Consider the following 15,045-nt stretch of genomic DNA (forward strand, 5'->3'; position numbering starts at 1 on the left):
TCAAATTAAAGAACTTTACAAGGTTCATTTCTATTTGAGGCTTACCATCTGTCTCCAGCTTTGGTAAAATTTCAGATCATTCAGTATATATAAGTATTAAAATAATCTTTTATCAGTATCCTTATTTAATTACAGAATTTATTGAAATTAATAACGTCAAACCTTCTAACCCTACTTTTGTGGTGGCCTCCCATCATTTCTGTAGCAGCTGAATTGATCTAAGACATTTAAATAAGTTATCGAACCAGATTTTGTGTTTTAAGAATGATCCACTTCATAGCTTATACTGAGAAAAGACAGCTGCGTTGAAAATTAATTTTAAATATATCACTTCAAAGACCAAGCCACAGTTAAAGGTCATAATCTGAAACATACAACATCATCTTAGCATTTAAGCTATGCAGACCCATGACTACCTTTCAAGACACCCAGGATGGATCATCCTTTATTTTTTACCACTAGAGTCATCTCCGTTCCAGCCATTTAATCCACTTGTCAGTCCCACTCAGAACCTATCAATCTGTCTCTCCAGCTGTGATTCACATGGTGATAGACTCAGTGAAGAGAGCAACACCTGTAGAAAGGTCTAACTAACTATGCAAGGTTATCCTACCTGTCATGACCCTCATGCTAGGGTGTCCTAGTTCTTCAGAATTGTCAATATTTAAGTTTAGGAGTATGGCAGATATTTAGGTGCTTTCAACATTCTCCTTGAGTAATTCTTATATGCAGGCAGTCTTATTATCCAATCTCTTTTTTCCACTCTCAGTACCCAAATCACTCCCTCCTTTACATTTTCCTTAGCTGGTTCTCCTGCCACTAACCCTTAGTATATTACTTTGTACTCTCTCACACGTTGCTGGTAATCATCATCAGGTAGCAATTTCCACATGGGGTTCATTTGTAGGAGAAAGTGGTTAGGTGCTTTTATAAATGACTGAGCACAAAGAACCTGCAGTTTATGGCTGCATTTTCCCCCCACAGTTTTTAATAGCGTGCTTTGCCAATAAACACTGTTCTAATTAAATATGGGTTTACCTTTAAGGCACTGTTCACCTTCATGACATCTGTTGTATGTACTGATTTACTTAATAATATGTTTGCATCCTTTTACTAAGGCTACATCACATACATTCACAGCAACCCGCAACAGGCTCTGTTTGAAGAGGCAGGCAGGAATGTTTACACTGTGAGCAGGGACAACAAGCAACCCTTTCACCGCCCTTCTGTGTTTAAGACCATTGAGCCAACTGTTACTTAACTAACCATTTTCAATGAGCTGAGCTCTATAAATTCTAGGAAGAGGGCAAGTAAACTATCCCTTACTAGCATCAAGATTACCTGCAAATGACAATGAGCCTCACTAAGCCTGCCCTTGAACTGTCGTAGCGTAAGTGGGCTGTCACGAATTCACAGTACAGTACAGCGATCAAGATCCATTTAGGCATCAGCGGCCGAAATCGTGTGTAAAAGTTCCCAGTGATTTAACGTGCATTAACTCATGCTCTTTTAAACAATTTCCCTGAAAAAGCAATTTCTGCTTGCAACGTTAAAAAGGGGTGTGTATTTTGAAATATCTCCCAAAATAGACTACGCAAGAATGAATTGTCCTTTAAATATGAAATCCTCTGCTTCTCGTGCAAGGTTAGCCTGTGGGTGCTAGTGGCTCTGATACTGGTGAACATAGTGCATCTACTCTGAAGGTGTAACTGTGCATACCCTGAGAGTTGAAAAACAAGGAGTAAAACTCTAATGATCTACGTAGTGAAAGAATTACAGGGTGATGTTTGAAGTCTGGGGTTCTGACGTCATCGAATGATGTACCTACACCAAAAGCTACCCAAGAATATAAGAGATGGCTGGAACTCAGAGAAGTTATACCAACTGTAAAGTCAGGTTTCCAAGAAACAATAGGTGGTGAGACACTGTGAAAAGATTCGGTGCTTATCGCCAGTATTGTTATAAACACTGTGGCTGAAGTTTTTCACAACAGTTATTATCAGGAGTGCTAATTACTATTTTTTCCCTGAATAAATACTAATAACTTCACTGAAGTTCGTAGTTTTGTGAGAGAATCAGCCGATTTATACCTTAATGGAATATATCAGGCACAGAATTTTAAAAGATGGTACAGCCCAGGGCAACAACAGGATATCTGAGAGGAGTCCCTGTGAGGATCCTGTATTGATGACGTAGCAGAGGCCAGAGGCCTCGAACCAGACCAATGACTCACTGCAATGAACGTTTGCAAGTAAGTCTGTTTGGGTAAAAAGTATACTGTGTGATCACCAGGACACACTGCAGCTTCCATGGCTAGATATTTTTTGTTTGGTTGGTTTGTTTTGTTTTTGTTCATGGTAGGGGTGGTGTTGCCAAGGGCAGAGGTATTATATGAAGGGACAGGGAGACGAGTTGGATTGGGGTACAAGATGTGAAATTCACAAAGAATCAATAAAAAGTGTTTAAAAGTGTGGTGCAACCAACTTTTGACCATCTTATTTTTACATTTATTGTTACTGCAGAGAGTTTGACCAGCGGTCAAGAGCTCCAAGCCTTGATCTATCGTTGATGGAGAATGACTTTGGTAAATGAAGGAATTGGGCTTGACTTTACGTTCCCATCTGGGAACTGAGACTAACGAGAGCAACTGCTTCATGAACTGGCTCATTGGTATGAAATGAACTGGAGTATTCGAGTGGCTCCTGACATAGGGTGAGCCCAACAAATGTTAGCTATTATTATCATGCCACTATTTTTAAGCCGTTAACCTGGCCAACTTAAATGCTATTAAAATATACTGTGGTCTTACTCATCTAGTTATATTCAGCACTAAGATACATCACTAATCAGTGACAGCCAGTCATTACATGAAGCTCTCAAACTCTATGTGATCTTTTACACAAATGATCATGCAGTAACATGGCTTTGTACTATGGTGAAATTCTATGAAGTCATACACTATTTTCTCCCTTTAACTTTTAAGAGTCACAAATCACATTTCTGTAAGTAGCAACTGAATTCTCATCCTTAGAGATATTTCATTAATGAAGGCAGGGCTTCTTCTTTGAGAGTTTAGAGTCACTTACATTCACTAGAGTAAATTATGATCCAAGTGAATTATGGTTTCCAGTTTGGGGAGAGCAATGCCTGTCCTTTCCCGTGCAGAGGACAATTCTGTTCTCTAGTAGCAAACTAGAAAATTAACCAACCTTGAGAGCCTGACCTATCAAGTCAGATAACAATCAATTGACAGTAAAATGTGTATGTTATATTCTCATGTAGAAAAAGATTTATAGTGGTACCTTTCCCTCAGGAAATCTGTGGGGAAAACAAATTGGACAGGAAAATCCTTGTTGAACATGGGGTCCAAACAGCTTACTTAATCAAAGGGTGGGATTAGCCAAGGGTATCCCTTTCATAAAGAGATGGTGTTGCCATTGGAAAGGAAATGCTTTTAATGCAAGAAAATATAGCTCTCTTCCCATTGAGTAATATCTCCATTTTCTTCCTTTTTACCCTGGTAAGCCTATCAAACTGATGGCTCCTTCATTTTGTTTGTTTGTTTGTTTTTAAAGGAGTAATAACAATTTCATATCAAAGTAAAACAAATTTCTGTGTCTTGAAAATAAATTTTAAAACATACTGTGGGGTTTGTAGCTCAAGCTGTTTTCTGTAGCCTAGGCTGGCCTTGAGCTCCTGACTCTTCTAGCTCTGTGTCCCAAGTGCTGGACTTACAAGTATGAGACAACACACAAGGTTGCAAATGTGTATGTTAAGACATTTATTTTTTTCTCAAATGAGACCTGTTTTTCTAGTCTCTGGGGAAACATCTTATTGTTAACCATCCTTTAGAAGCCATCAGAGTTTCTAAATTTCAATTAGTTCTTGATCATCTCTGTAGTAAATCACAGTTTCTTTTAGAAGCATACGAATGTGTATTTAGTGCCTTTCTTTGTTAAACTTAGTAAAAAGGACTTATAATGTTTGTAAATCTTTTTAAAAATCTTTATCTATCTGTATGCCTTTGTCTATGTATGTACATATGTGTGAGAGTATTTACACAGAGAGGGTCAGATCTGCTGTCGTTGTCATTGCAGACAGTCCTGAGCCACCTGACATGGGTGCTGTGAACCAAACCCCAGTCCTCTGTAGGAGTAGCAAATGCTCTGAACCACCAAGCCGTCTCCCATCCCTAGGACTTAAAAGGTCATATCATACACTAACTACTTAAAGAATGCCATGTCTTCAACCATTACTTTTCTAAAGTTCTACCTTGAAAAGTAAAGGTGGTCTGTTTAGTTGTTAATCCAGAAATCATCAACTTGGAATGATGTTAATTTGTCTTTACAATAAACTGTTTTCTCATTGTGAAGGTAAGCTATACATCGTGATTAAAAGGTACAAAAATATTCATGTAGGTATTAAAATAATATTCTTTATTTAGATTCCCTATGGGTCTAACAAAGCAGGTTTAAGTATTGAAACTAATTCTGGCATAACTGTGTAGTTATTTTAAACATCAGAGAAATATAGTCGTAGTTGTTCCTTTAAATTACATGGAAATTCTTGTTATTATTATCATCACTATGTTTTCTCTTTTAACACTGATATTTCTTTCATTGTGGTAATGTTTTAACTATTTGTAGATAGTCTAGCAGGTCTCCTATCATGATCTCAATGAAGCCTATAGAAGTTCCTAATCATATGCCAAGTTAGAGGGGAAAGACTAAAAATGTATGTCTGGATAAACATGTTTCTCCATGAATTACCTGTCTATAGGAATAGATAAGAAAATATGACTGTAAGAAATATCAAGCCAAGTATCAACTACAAAATAAGTATAACATCCACCTTATCATTACAATTTGGCTGTTTATCAAGCAGCCAAATGGATTAGCAATAGCAGATGCTTATCTTTGCTGTCAAATTTAAGTTTTCCCACTTATCTCAATACTATGACATGGTAAAAATGGTTAATGCTTATTCTTCTGTAGCAGAGATTTCATTTCTTATCAATGTTTCTGTTCTTCAAGACGTGTAGCAGTAAAGAGTGCCATGAACTATTTCACATATGACAATGGCAATGTTCTAATGCACACAAGCCCCTGGTTTGCACATCTAATTGAGAATGGATTGGCCATATAAAGCAAGCACTCACTTTCTTACTGACGTAGTAGGGGTCCAGGTCCTCCAAAGGCTCTGACACCATCTCTGGAGGAATGTCTCCATAGATAAATGGAAGGTTCTTCCCAGCTTCCAAGTCACTGTTTGGCTTTGGCTTGTTCTCATCATCAATGTCTTGTTCTTTCTTGGGTTTCTTGGCTTTCTCTTCTGCAGCACGCTTTTCGATAGCAACAAGAGATTCTCGAGTGAAAAGGCGGAAGCTCTCAGGTCCCGGGGGTACCAGCAGTGCCTGGGCCATCTTTTCATCCTGCACATTTAATTACGTTTAGCTTCTTGCATAAGAATTGCCTAAGTGGATGGAAAACATGCACGATTGTTAAGAAAGCAAGAGACAGAGAAGGAAGAAGAAAGAAAACCCTGCATTTGTTGGCTTTGGGGGAAAAATATTGTCCTGTTTTGGTGATTAGTTACAAATTTTTACTACAAAATAACAATCAATATGATTTTCTGTTATTTCAATATGTTTCAGTAATTTTAAATGATAAATTTCATAAACAGGGCAGAAGCCTGTTTTGAACATTTATTAGCTTAATTTAGCCATTTGCAATGTATGCGTGTTTCAAATTATACATAATACATAGGGTATATTGGTTGAATAGAAAAAACATAAAACATTTAAAAATGGTCTTTTTTGGCACCTTTTGAGACCAAGTGTATTACAGCACACTTTTGTTAAAACAGTAAGGACAGTGATGCTTGTCCGTTTGTTTAAAGGGCCATTTTTTAACCATACTTCCTGTATCACAATATATTAACTCTCCAAATAAAGAAGTGTTGGTAATGATGGAGTTATTGCCATCCATGCTCAATAACTTGCATTGCAAGACAGGGAAGAAATTTTGTCTAGTTCAACCATGTTCTAGTTATCAGCATCATTAACCAAGTCACTGAAAAACACCTCAGCAAGAGCAGCATCGCAGAAGCCAATGGTTCTAGAAAAAGAGACCCATCTTTTCAAAATACATACATGCATTTTGTTATTTATATGAGTGCATATCTATGCCTGTTCACGTACATGCAGATGTGCATGTGTGTATATGGATGCCCATGAACCTACAAATGTGCACACACATGTATGCCTGGGTGGGGTGGGGGTTCAAGAGGACCACTGAAGCAGTATTTCACTGGCTGAATGATGTTTGGTTAGGACAGGCTGGCCAGCCAGTGAACCCCAGGGAACTACCAGTTCCCTGCCTCTGCATCACTGATAATGCGATTGTGTGCTCATGTGCCTGATATTTTCATGTGGGTTCTGGGAATTGAACTCAGATCCTCATGTTGATAGGGCTAGTACTTTAACAATTGAGGTATCACCTTCTTCAACACCTAAGTCCTGTTTCCTTCATTTAATTAAGCCAAATCTTTTCGCCTTTTAGTTTTTTTCTCCTTGGACCCCTTGGAGGCATTTTCTGAGCAGGTCAAATTCTATTTAGTACCTTTTTGGGTTTACTGATTTCAAGAACTTGAGACAACTTTGATGTTGTACTGGACTTTGCAGGTGGAGTAAAGCTCTGAAGAATGGATGTTGAGACCACCTTCCCTGGGCTATGCACTGCGGCACTGCGACACTGTTGCTTATGGCTCACATGATATTGGATCCTGTGGTCCCTTATTGCCTCTGCCCTCATCTAAAAAAAAAGGAAATAATGGAACATTTGGCCTCCTATTTACTTTGGGAAATAAATGAGTCCAGTTATATTGGTTCTAATAATAGGTCCTTGGAGTAAAAATAGCTTTGTTAAAGGTATGTATCGTCAACTCTGCCAACACTTTTCCTTGCTATGTTATCAGAACTCCTCACACGCCAACCATTCTCCTTTAAATAAGCTCTTGGTGTGCTGGGGACACTACTGACCCAGGCTTCAGAAGAGCATACAGAGTTACAGAGCCCAGGGACAGAAGATTCTCATCTGGCTGGAGAGGGGTGGATGGAAAGCAAAGAGATGGAGGAGCCTGGCTCCATTTCTCAAGGAACGTAAAAATCATTACCTCTGCTGCGACAAACTGTTCAAACTAACAGGCGTGTTGAAACAGAAGTAGCAGTCCCTTTATTTGTGTTGTCCACAAAAGTCCCATCTTTAAATTCCAGAGAGAAAAGTAGAAACTAAGACAATAACAAAGCATGATGCATCTAGCAGTCATCTAGCAGTCACCCTGGAGAAGGATCTGCGACTATGGCACAGAATTAATCATCCAAGTCGCTTTGACATTTTCTCTGCTCCCTGCCCCCTCCAGCCCCCACATCCATTCTAGTCTTGGAGCAGTTTCCTCCTCAGCCGCCCTCCCTCTGATGCTTGGCAAATTGTTGTGAGGAAATACTGAGCACACAGACAATGAGAAGATCTGGACTGTTTAGGAAAAAGAACAGATCATATTGCTTTGTTTTTATTGAATTTGTACTGGAATTACTAGTCCCCTGATACCTCCCAGTGGCAGTAAAAACAGTTTTCAATCCAAGATGTCTTTAAGTTAGCATTTATAGCATCCCACCACCATACTGAGCCCCATCAAAATGTTAAATTATTCTTTCATTCATTTTGTAAAAAAGAGATGCTGTTTTATAACAGACTCTGGGTGTTTTGCTTGTTTTGTTTTGTTTTGTTTTGTTTTTTCTAGATTGAGCAGCACATGGGTCAGACAGGGAGATAACAGTTCCAATTTACTTAGAAGGGAACTAACCATTTCCTCTGTGCTCTTTACTGATGACCGACTGTACAGAACTGAACTAAGGCTTCCTGTTATCTCTGGTCCATTTTGAATCCTCTCTCGGTTATACGTTTCTAAACACTGAAGAAGACAGTGTTTCCTGCTAGATTTGAATACCCAGAGTCAAATCATACCTGTTTCATATCTTTGGTCATGAGCTTGGTGCCTATGGGTCATCCCAGTCACTAAAACGGGAAGGCAGCACAGGGACAAACATGCTTTCTTAGTGGGGTAAAGTTCCTTTAATTTGATCATCACATTGAACTGATGTTGTCTTCCTTACTGGCACTGAGAGAAAATAATGTTGAATATGGGGTGGGCACTTGAGCATCCTGTAGAGTCTGTCTCAGAGATCTTGTGTGTGTCATTTAGCCTTGCCAAAGCCATAGCAGCATGGAAAGAGCTCAAGAAGGCCCAGTGGATAAAGGTTCCTGTGGCAGAGCCTCACAACCTGGACTCTATTCCCAGAATAAACATGGTGGAGGGAGAGAACCAACCAATTATAAGTCTGTTTTCCACATGTGTACAGTGTTATGGGTGCCTCCACACACAGGCACACAAATACACACACACACACACACACACAAAAGTAAATGTAAAGCAATTTTTAAGAGAATCTCATTGTTTAGGTGCCAATACTTTGCCATAGAAAAATGGCTGGTTATACATTGTTTTAGTTTCATTTCCTTGAAAGCTTCTAAGTCTCCAGTTTTCAAAATAAAATATTTTAAATGTCACATGTGAAAATCCCTCAAAAATCTCCACAGTTCATTCTGATTTTTATAAAATGGTATGGAGCAAGATGTTGTCACACATTCGTAAATATTTACTTACAAACCAATAATAATTTACCTTATTTGCTTACAAAGGTACATAGTAAAAAATTTAATTTTTGGGCAAAATGAAGTATAAATGTGTGTTAAATTCTCAAACATCTATCTAAACCCTGAGCAGACAGATCAATCCCCTCTTCTCAGCTTTTCCATGACTAGGGGAATTAGAGAATGAACAAGCTTCCGTATTCAGTGATCCCAGGAACTGTTAACTCCTCTTACCACTTTGCTGTATAATAAAGTCCCATCAGTTTTCAGGGGATCTCTTTAAATTTTTTCCCACCTCATCTTAGTTCATTGTGAGCTTATTACAGAACTCTTACATAAGTTCATATCCATATTAGAACAGATTTAAATTTTAATTCTTGTTGAAGCCTTGATGTGGAACATATATTATTCATGCTTATATGTGCATTATAATTTATTAAAACTCATCCATTTAATATACCATGTTGTCTCCAGAGCTATCTTTTCAGGACAGAAAAGATAAAAGAAATCCAAAGAGTTGATCCTCTTGATTAAAAAGCAAAGAGCCTGTGTGTGGGCAAATATGAGCAAATCAAACATAGCCCTCTGCCAGCTAATAGAAAGATTGCCATTCACTGTTTCCCATTGTGGAACTGAATCATAGAATTTGATACCCAGAAGGAACCCTTGGGCTATTTATTCAGGGAATATTCATCACAGAAATAATATGTTCCAGAAACTTTCCACGGACTATAGAAGATAGCAGCATATTCATCAGCCCTTTCCTTGAGGAGATTTCAAACCAGCGCAAGATACAGATGTTAACGCAGATATCTAAAATACAATCTATACACAGCTTGCTATCTGAAGTTCACAAATTGGATCAATTTATTCTGACCAGGAAAGGGAGGGAGAAGTATGGTTCATAAAATGTTCCAGAGGAAGTGATAGGTTTTGTAGGCTAAACAGGATTTGACAGGTGATGGTAGTAGTGGTGGTGGCAGTCTGGGAAGGGTTGGCCAGAAGTTATGTCACAAGAGATGCTGAGCAAGTGTGTGTGTGTGTGTGTGTGTGTGTGTGTGTGTGTGTGTGTGTGTGTGTGTGTATGTGTACACAAAGACGAGAGAGCACAGAGAGGTTGGTAGGAAGACTCAGCAGTTCATTAAGGCTGACACCAACCTACATAAAAGATTGGTTTGAGGTAAACCTGGAAGGTTAGACAAGCTATAGAGCACCAAGGGTCTTGAACAGCATGTTCAGATAAGCATTGAGATCGAGGGCACAACCAACTTGAAGACTACTATCAAGTCAGAGGTACTATGAAGTATATACCATATTGTCTCCAGAGCTATCTTTTCAACACAAAAATGATGAAAGGAATCTAAGGGGATGAGCTTCCTGAGTAGAGAAGCAAGAGCTTGCACGTAGGTACCTCTGAGCAAAGCAAACATAGCCCTCTGACAGTTAATAGAAAGATTGCCATTCAATGCTTCCTACCATGGAACTGGATCACAGAATTTGATACCCAAAATTGCTCAAAAGGGACAGAGAGGGAGAGATCTCAGAGCACTGCTTCCCATATGATTGAGTTTCCAGAAACTTTACTATTCCTTCACTGGCTTATCTACAACCAGACAGTTGGCTTTCTAGGGTGCTGAGAATATTTTTCTCTGTTATCAAATCAAGGCTCTACAAATGGTAATTCCTGACATTGGTTACTTTGTGACATTGCAAACAGTATCCACAAGCTTCTGACCTATCTAGTCTTTTGAATGTATCTTTTGCATAATTAGGCATGTGTTTATACCATCAGAGGTGACATTCTCGGAAGATATCAGCACATTGTTATGCAAATCTTCCAAATTTTGATGGCTTTCATTATATGACATTGTAAAGCAACATTTCTTAATGTTGCCAGAGAGTGCATGAGAAAAAGTCACCAGAGAGTGCACGAGAAAAGCCACCAGAGAGTGGATGAGAAAAGTCACAGTGTATTGAGGGTTGTCAGGCTCTGAGTGGCAGGTGAGAGCTTTGCAGAATTCCAATTGCACTTGAGAGCTCCAGTTTTAACACTGACAACAAGTGCTGTCATTTGCTTTTCCTGAGTGGCAGGCTTTCCTTTTGTTCGTTTTTTGAATACATGAGACAAATACCCAAGTGTGAATATCATTGTTTGTCAGTGATCTTTTCAAGTGAAAATGGTGTTCCATGAAACACACACATACACTCATACACACACACACACACACTCATACACATACATTCACACACATTCAATACACTCAGACAAACACTCACACACACACACACACACTCATATACATACATTCATACACTCACACATACATACTCACACATGCTCAGTAAACTCACACACACATACTCAGACACACATACACACACACACTCATACGCACACATTCACACACACTCAATAGAGTCACACAAACATTCACACACACTCATATACACACTCAATACACTCATACACACACACTCATACATAAACATTCACACAGACTCAATACACTCACACATTCACACACACACTCATGCACACTCAATACATTCACACATACATATTCACACACACACACACACACACACACACACACACACACACACNACACACACTCATGCACACTCAATACATTCACACATACATATTCACACACACACACACACACACACACACACACACACACACACCCCACAGGAGAGAAAGACAGAGACAGTGAGAAGATGAAAACAGAACTAGATAGAGAGACAGAGACAGAAAGAGAGAAGAACTAACTTGCTTAGCTTCTCACTCCAAAAATCCCTCTAGGCTCTTTCTAGAAGCAATCTGATGGCCTTAGTACACAGCAGAAATAATTTGGGTATTTCTTCTGTTTTACTCTATAGAACATTAAAAATGTGGCTTTTTAAAGAAAGGACTGTGATTGATTGCTTGACTGGAGGTTTCTTTTGTGATCTGACTTTTATTTTTTTTTCTTACTGACCGTATGCGGCAGTAAAATCCATGGGCAGCTCAGGTCAATGCAGTTGCCTCCGCAGCCACTGAACCGCTGCAACTACTGAATGACCAGTGCAAAGGCTAACTCATGAGAGAGGGCAAATAGGATCTTGATGTGATTATGAAAACAGAATAGCTTCACAGCCTTCCCCTTAAAGGGTCCTTAAGACATCCATTATGTCCTTGACAACAGCTCTCTAGAAGGAAGCAGTTATCAAAAGGGGAGGAAACAGTATGGCCACAGCCTATATGAGCAGGCATGGATTCAGCGATTACAAATGGACTCTGGCCACTCCGCTGCATGAGAACATGTTGCTATCCTCTCTAGCTCCACATATCCTCACTCTGTAATAGAAAGAATTACAGCAAGGACAGCACACACTTCCTGAGCTGAACATGACATTTACATATGAAAATCCACCTAAAAGGTGAACCCAGTGACTCATAGAGAGAGGAGGCCAGTCAGATGGGGAAAAAACAAAAACATGGCCAAGTCCAGGCGCGATTATAGGACACGGAAAGTCAGTGAGCCTTCGTGGCTGACTTGATGTGAGCTGCACCTCATCTCCAGGTCTCTGGAGTGAGCCACACTGACAATAACCCAGGAGAGCAGAGGAGGAGGCTCATAAAGCGTGATAATAAATTCTCTTCAGCACCTCCCGAGTTGGAGGTGCCTGGGGGACATCTGATACATAATTAAAAGATGTGTCTGAGATGCCGAAAAACTGTTGGAGCTGAGGAAATGTTGATTAAGAGACCCCATATGACATCATTTTAAGAGCATTGGGCAAAGACTGGAAAGCAGACATGACTGCAGGTCTTGAAGGAGGGGGACATGGAGGGTGGCAGGCGGTGAAGTCAGAGTGATTATCTACATATCAGAACAGAAACCTCAAAGATGCTAATTAGAGGCCGTGTATTGGATCCAGCAATTAGCTGAAGTCTTCATCTTAAGAAAAATAAGAAACAGACCCAGAAAAAGCTAAGCAATACCCTGTGAAATGACTGTGGCCAAACACACACGTTTCTTTGAGGCCAAAATTTTCTATATATTCCATTTTTAGTTGAGTGTGTTTTTCCAATACTGTTGTCATGTTTCATTGAATCCAGTTATTTTTACAATTGGAATTTAAAGATCTAAGTTGTGCATTAAAACAACAGAAAAATTAATCTGGGCCATTCAGCTTTGTTTTCTGTATCAGCATGCTAGGATTTGATCATAAGCTCATGAATGTTTGTGAAACCAACCAATACCATGGCTATACACTCTACTAAGTTGTTAATGAATCAGAGTCTGAGAAAAATGACACAGTAAACATTAGGGAGATGCTGTGGAACTATCAAGGCAAAACACACATCGCCACTAGTCATGTGGTCCCTGACTTCTCATCTTATGAAAATTTCCAGAGAGACAGTTGGAAAATGTCATTGCTAGCTATATGACCAGTTAAGATTCTCATTCCTTCCTCTCTCCATGTGAGTCTCTCTCTCTCTCTCTCTCTCTCTCTCTCTCTCTCTCTCTCTCTCTCTCTCTCCTGATTTATGAGAATGCATACTGGAGACAAAATTGATTTGTTCTGGTCTGTTATGTCAGAAGGCTGTAAATTTACCATCTTCAGGGATGAGAAGTTGCTCTATGCCCAGAACTTAAAAGATCACAAAAACTTCACAATGTATTTTCATGTACTTGATGACGATTTAGTTAACAGGAAAATTTGGGCCCATTGCCCAAGACAATATGTGCTGTTGGTATCAACAAAGGAGCTTTTTATAGGAAAGGCAGAGTCTCAAAGATAAGTTAAACTAATTAAATATCCACTGCTAAAGAAACTGCTTGTTTTTGTTGTGCTAAGGATTTTACCCCGCGGTCCTTATGCATCCTCCGCAACCCTCCACCGCTAAGCCTGATCCTCCTCAACCTGAAAAAGAGGATTCACTTCTTCCTTTGAGTATGTGTGGGAGTGGGTGTGGTGGTGGGGAGATAGGCATGCGCATTTGCATGCCTGCTGGGGATGGAATCTGGGCTCATAGGTAGTAAGTAAGGCCAGAGAGCTTGATACTTACACCCCCCCTTTCTTTCCCCAACAGGACTCTCATTTAGAACTATTGGCTGCTTTATACTTATTATTGATTCTGTTAGTATCATGAAAAACAGCCTGATGTTTTATTGAACATATACATTGGGCATTTGGCACAGTTTCAATAGCTACTAGATATTCACAAGTAGAGTTACATACTACTTTCAATAATTCAAAAAGAACTTTGAAATAACTTCCAGTTGGTATAACTTCCTAGCCAGATGGCTTTGAGATTCCATGATAATAACAGAACTCTGTTAGATGATTTGTATATCTGAGATACACACAAGTAATTTATGTCTATAAACTTAGTCACATGGCAAATGTATCATGTTGATTGCAGTCTTGCTTTATTGATATTATTTTTATTCTTACGTTACAGATGGATAAATATAGGTTCATGTAAACCATATATACCTTGACTAAATTTTAAAGTCAGTAAGCTGAGAAACCAATATTCAAATCAGGACCGTTCAGACAAAAAGCCACATTTCTAAGACTGTGAAACGACGAGATTCTTAAAACCTATTTGCTGACATGGAATTAGGACGGTAGTCATCTCGCTATGGGTTTGGCATGTGTAGAATCTACTGGCATACAACACAGTGGTCTCACATAGAAAATATTGAAAACAGAAAAGCCCTGATAATAAACATTAGACACATTTGTAAAAGGATACATGATAAAAATTAGACACACGTGTAACTAAGACATGTTCCCGTATATGCAGGGAACTCCTGAGTTGTATAAAATCAAATGAAAGCCCTAGGATTGCTCTTCCACATCATGTGACTTTCAGTGTCTCATCAAGGACTTTGGTACCTCTATTAGAAGGACTAAACCCATTAGGAAAGTAAGCCTGTGGTCAGGGTACCATGCCATTGCCAAAGCCAAGTGCAGTTCTAACTTTCTTTTGCTCATGCCCCCTCACTATCGAATGATGAGTGATTGTCAGCATGTGAGCACTGTTTACTAATTTCCTGTTGAACAAGTGGATTTGTTCTTGTCTTTCGCTTCCCATTGACTCGTATCATGGCGAGGGGGGCATTTTCCAGAGAAAGAAAGCCCTAGCTCAACTTGCCTTTGCAACAATCATCTAGGAACTAATAATTAGCTTACCGAGGCTGATGTTCTCTGTGACTTTGTCCTTATCAGATCACTTATAAGCTGAGGAGACAAGAGCCAACTAATGACAACAATTAAGCCAACCTTGTTATACAGGAATCAGCCCTTACTGGCTTTAATAGCCCTTGACATTTCT

The 15,045-nt window shown here is 39.2% G+C and overlaps 1 protein-coding gene across 6 annotated transcripts in view; it reads right to left on the bottom strand.

The window, feature by feature from the left end:
* The window catches only part of Scn3a (sodium voltage-gated channel alpha subunit 3), a 109,421-nt gene that overhangs the window by 72,933 nt on the left and 21,443 nt on the right, over positions 1 to 15,045 (bottom strand). For 5 of the 6 annotated variants that reach the window (XM_029474076.1, XM_021156002.2, XM_029474077.1 and 2 more), the window contains exon 2: positions 5,159 to 5,472. In XM_029474076.1, coding sequence (XP_029329936.1) covers positions 5,159 to 5,422 — 264 coding nt within the window. In that variant the 5' untranslated portion in view covers positions 5,423 to 5,472. Of the gene's footprint in view, positions 1 to 5,158; positions 5,473 to 6,620; positions 6,738 to 15,045 lie in introns of those variants that run through there. The other variant, XM_021155988.2, reaches the window with a different exon arrangement.

Source organism: Mus caroli, chromosome 2 (genome assembly GCF_900094665.2).
Source record: "Mus caroli chromosome 2, CAROLI_EIJ_v1.1, whole genome shotgun sequence".
Taxonomy (NCBI): Eukaryota; Metazoa; Chordata; class Mammalia; order Rodentia; family Muridae; genus Mus; species Mus caroli.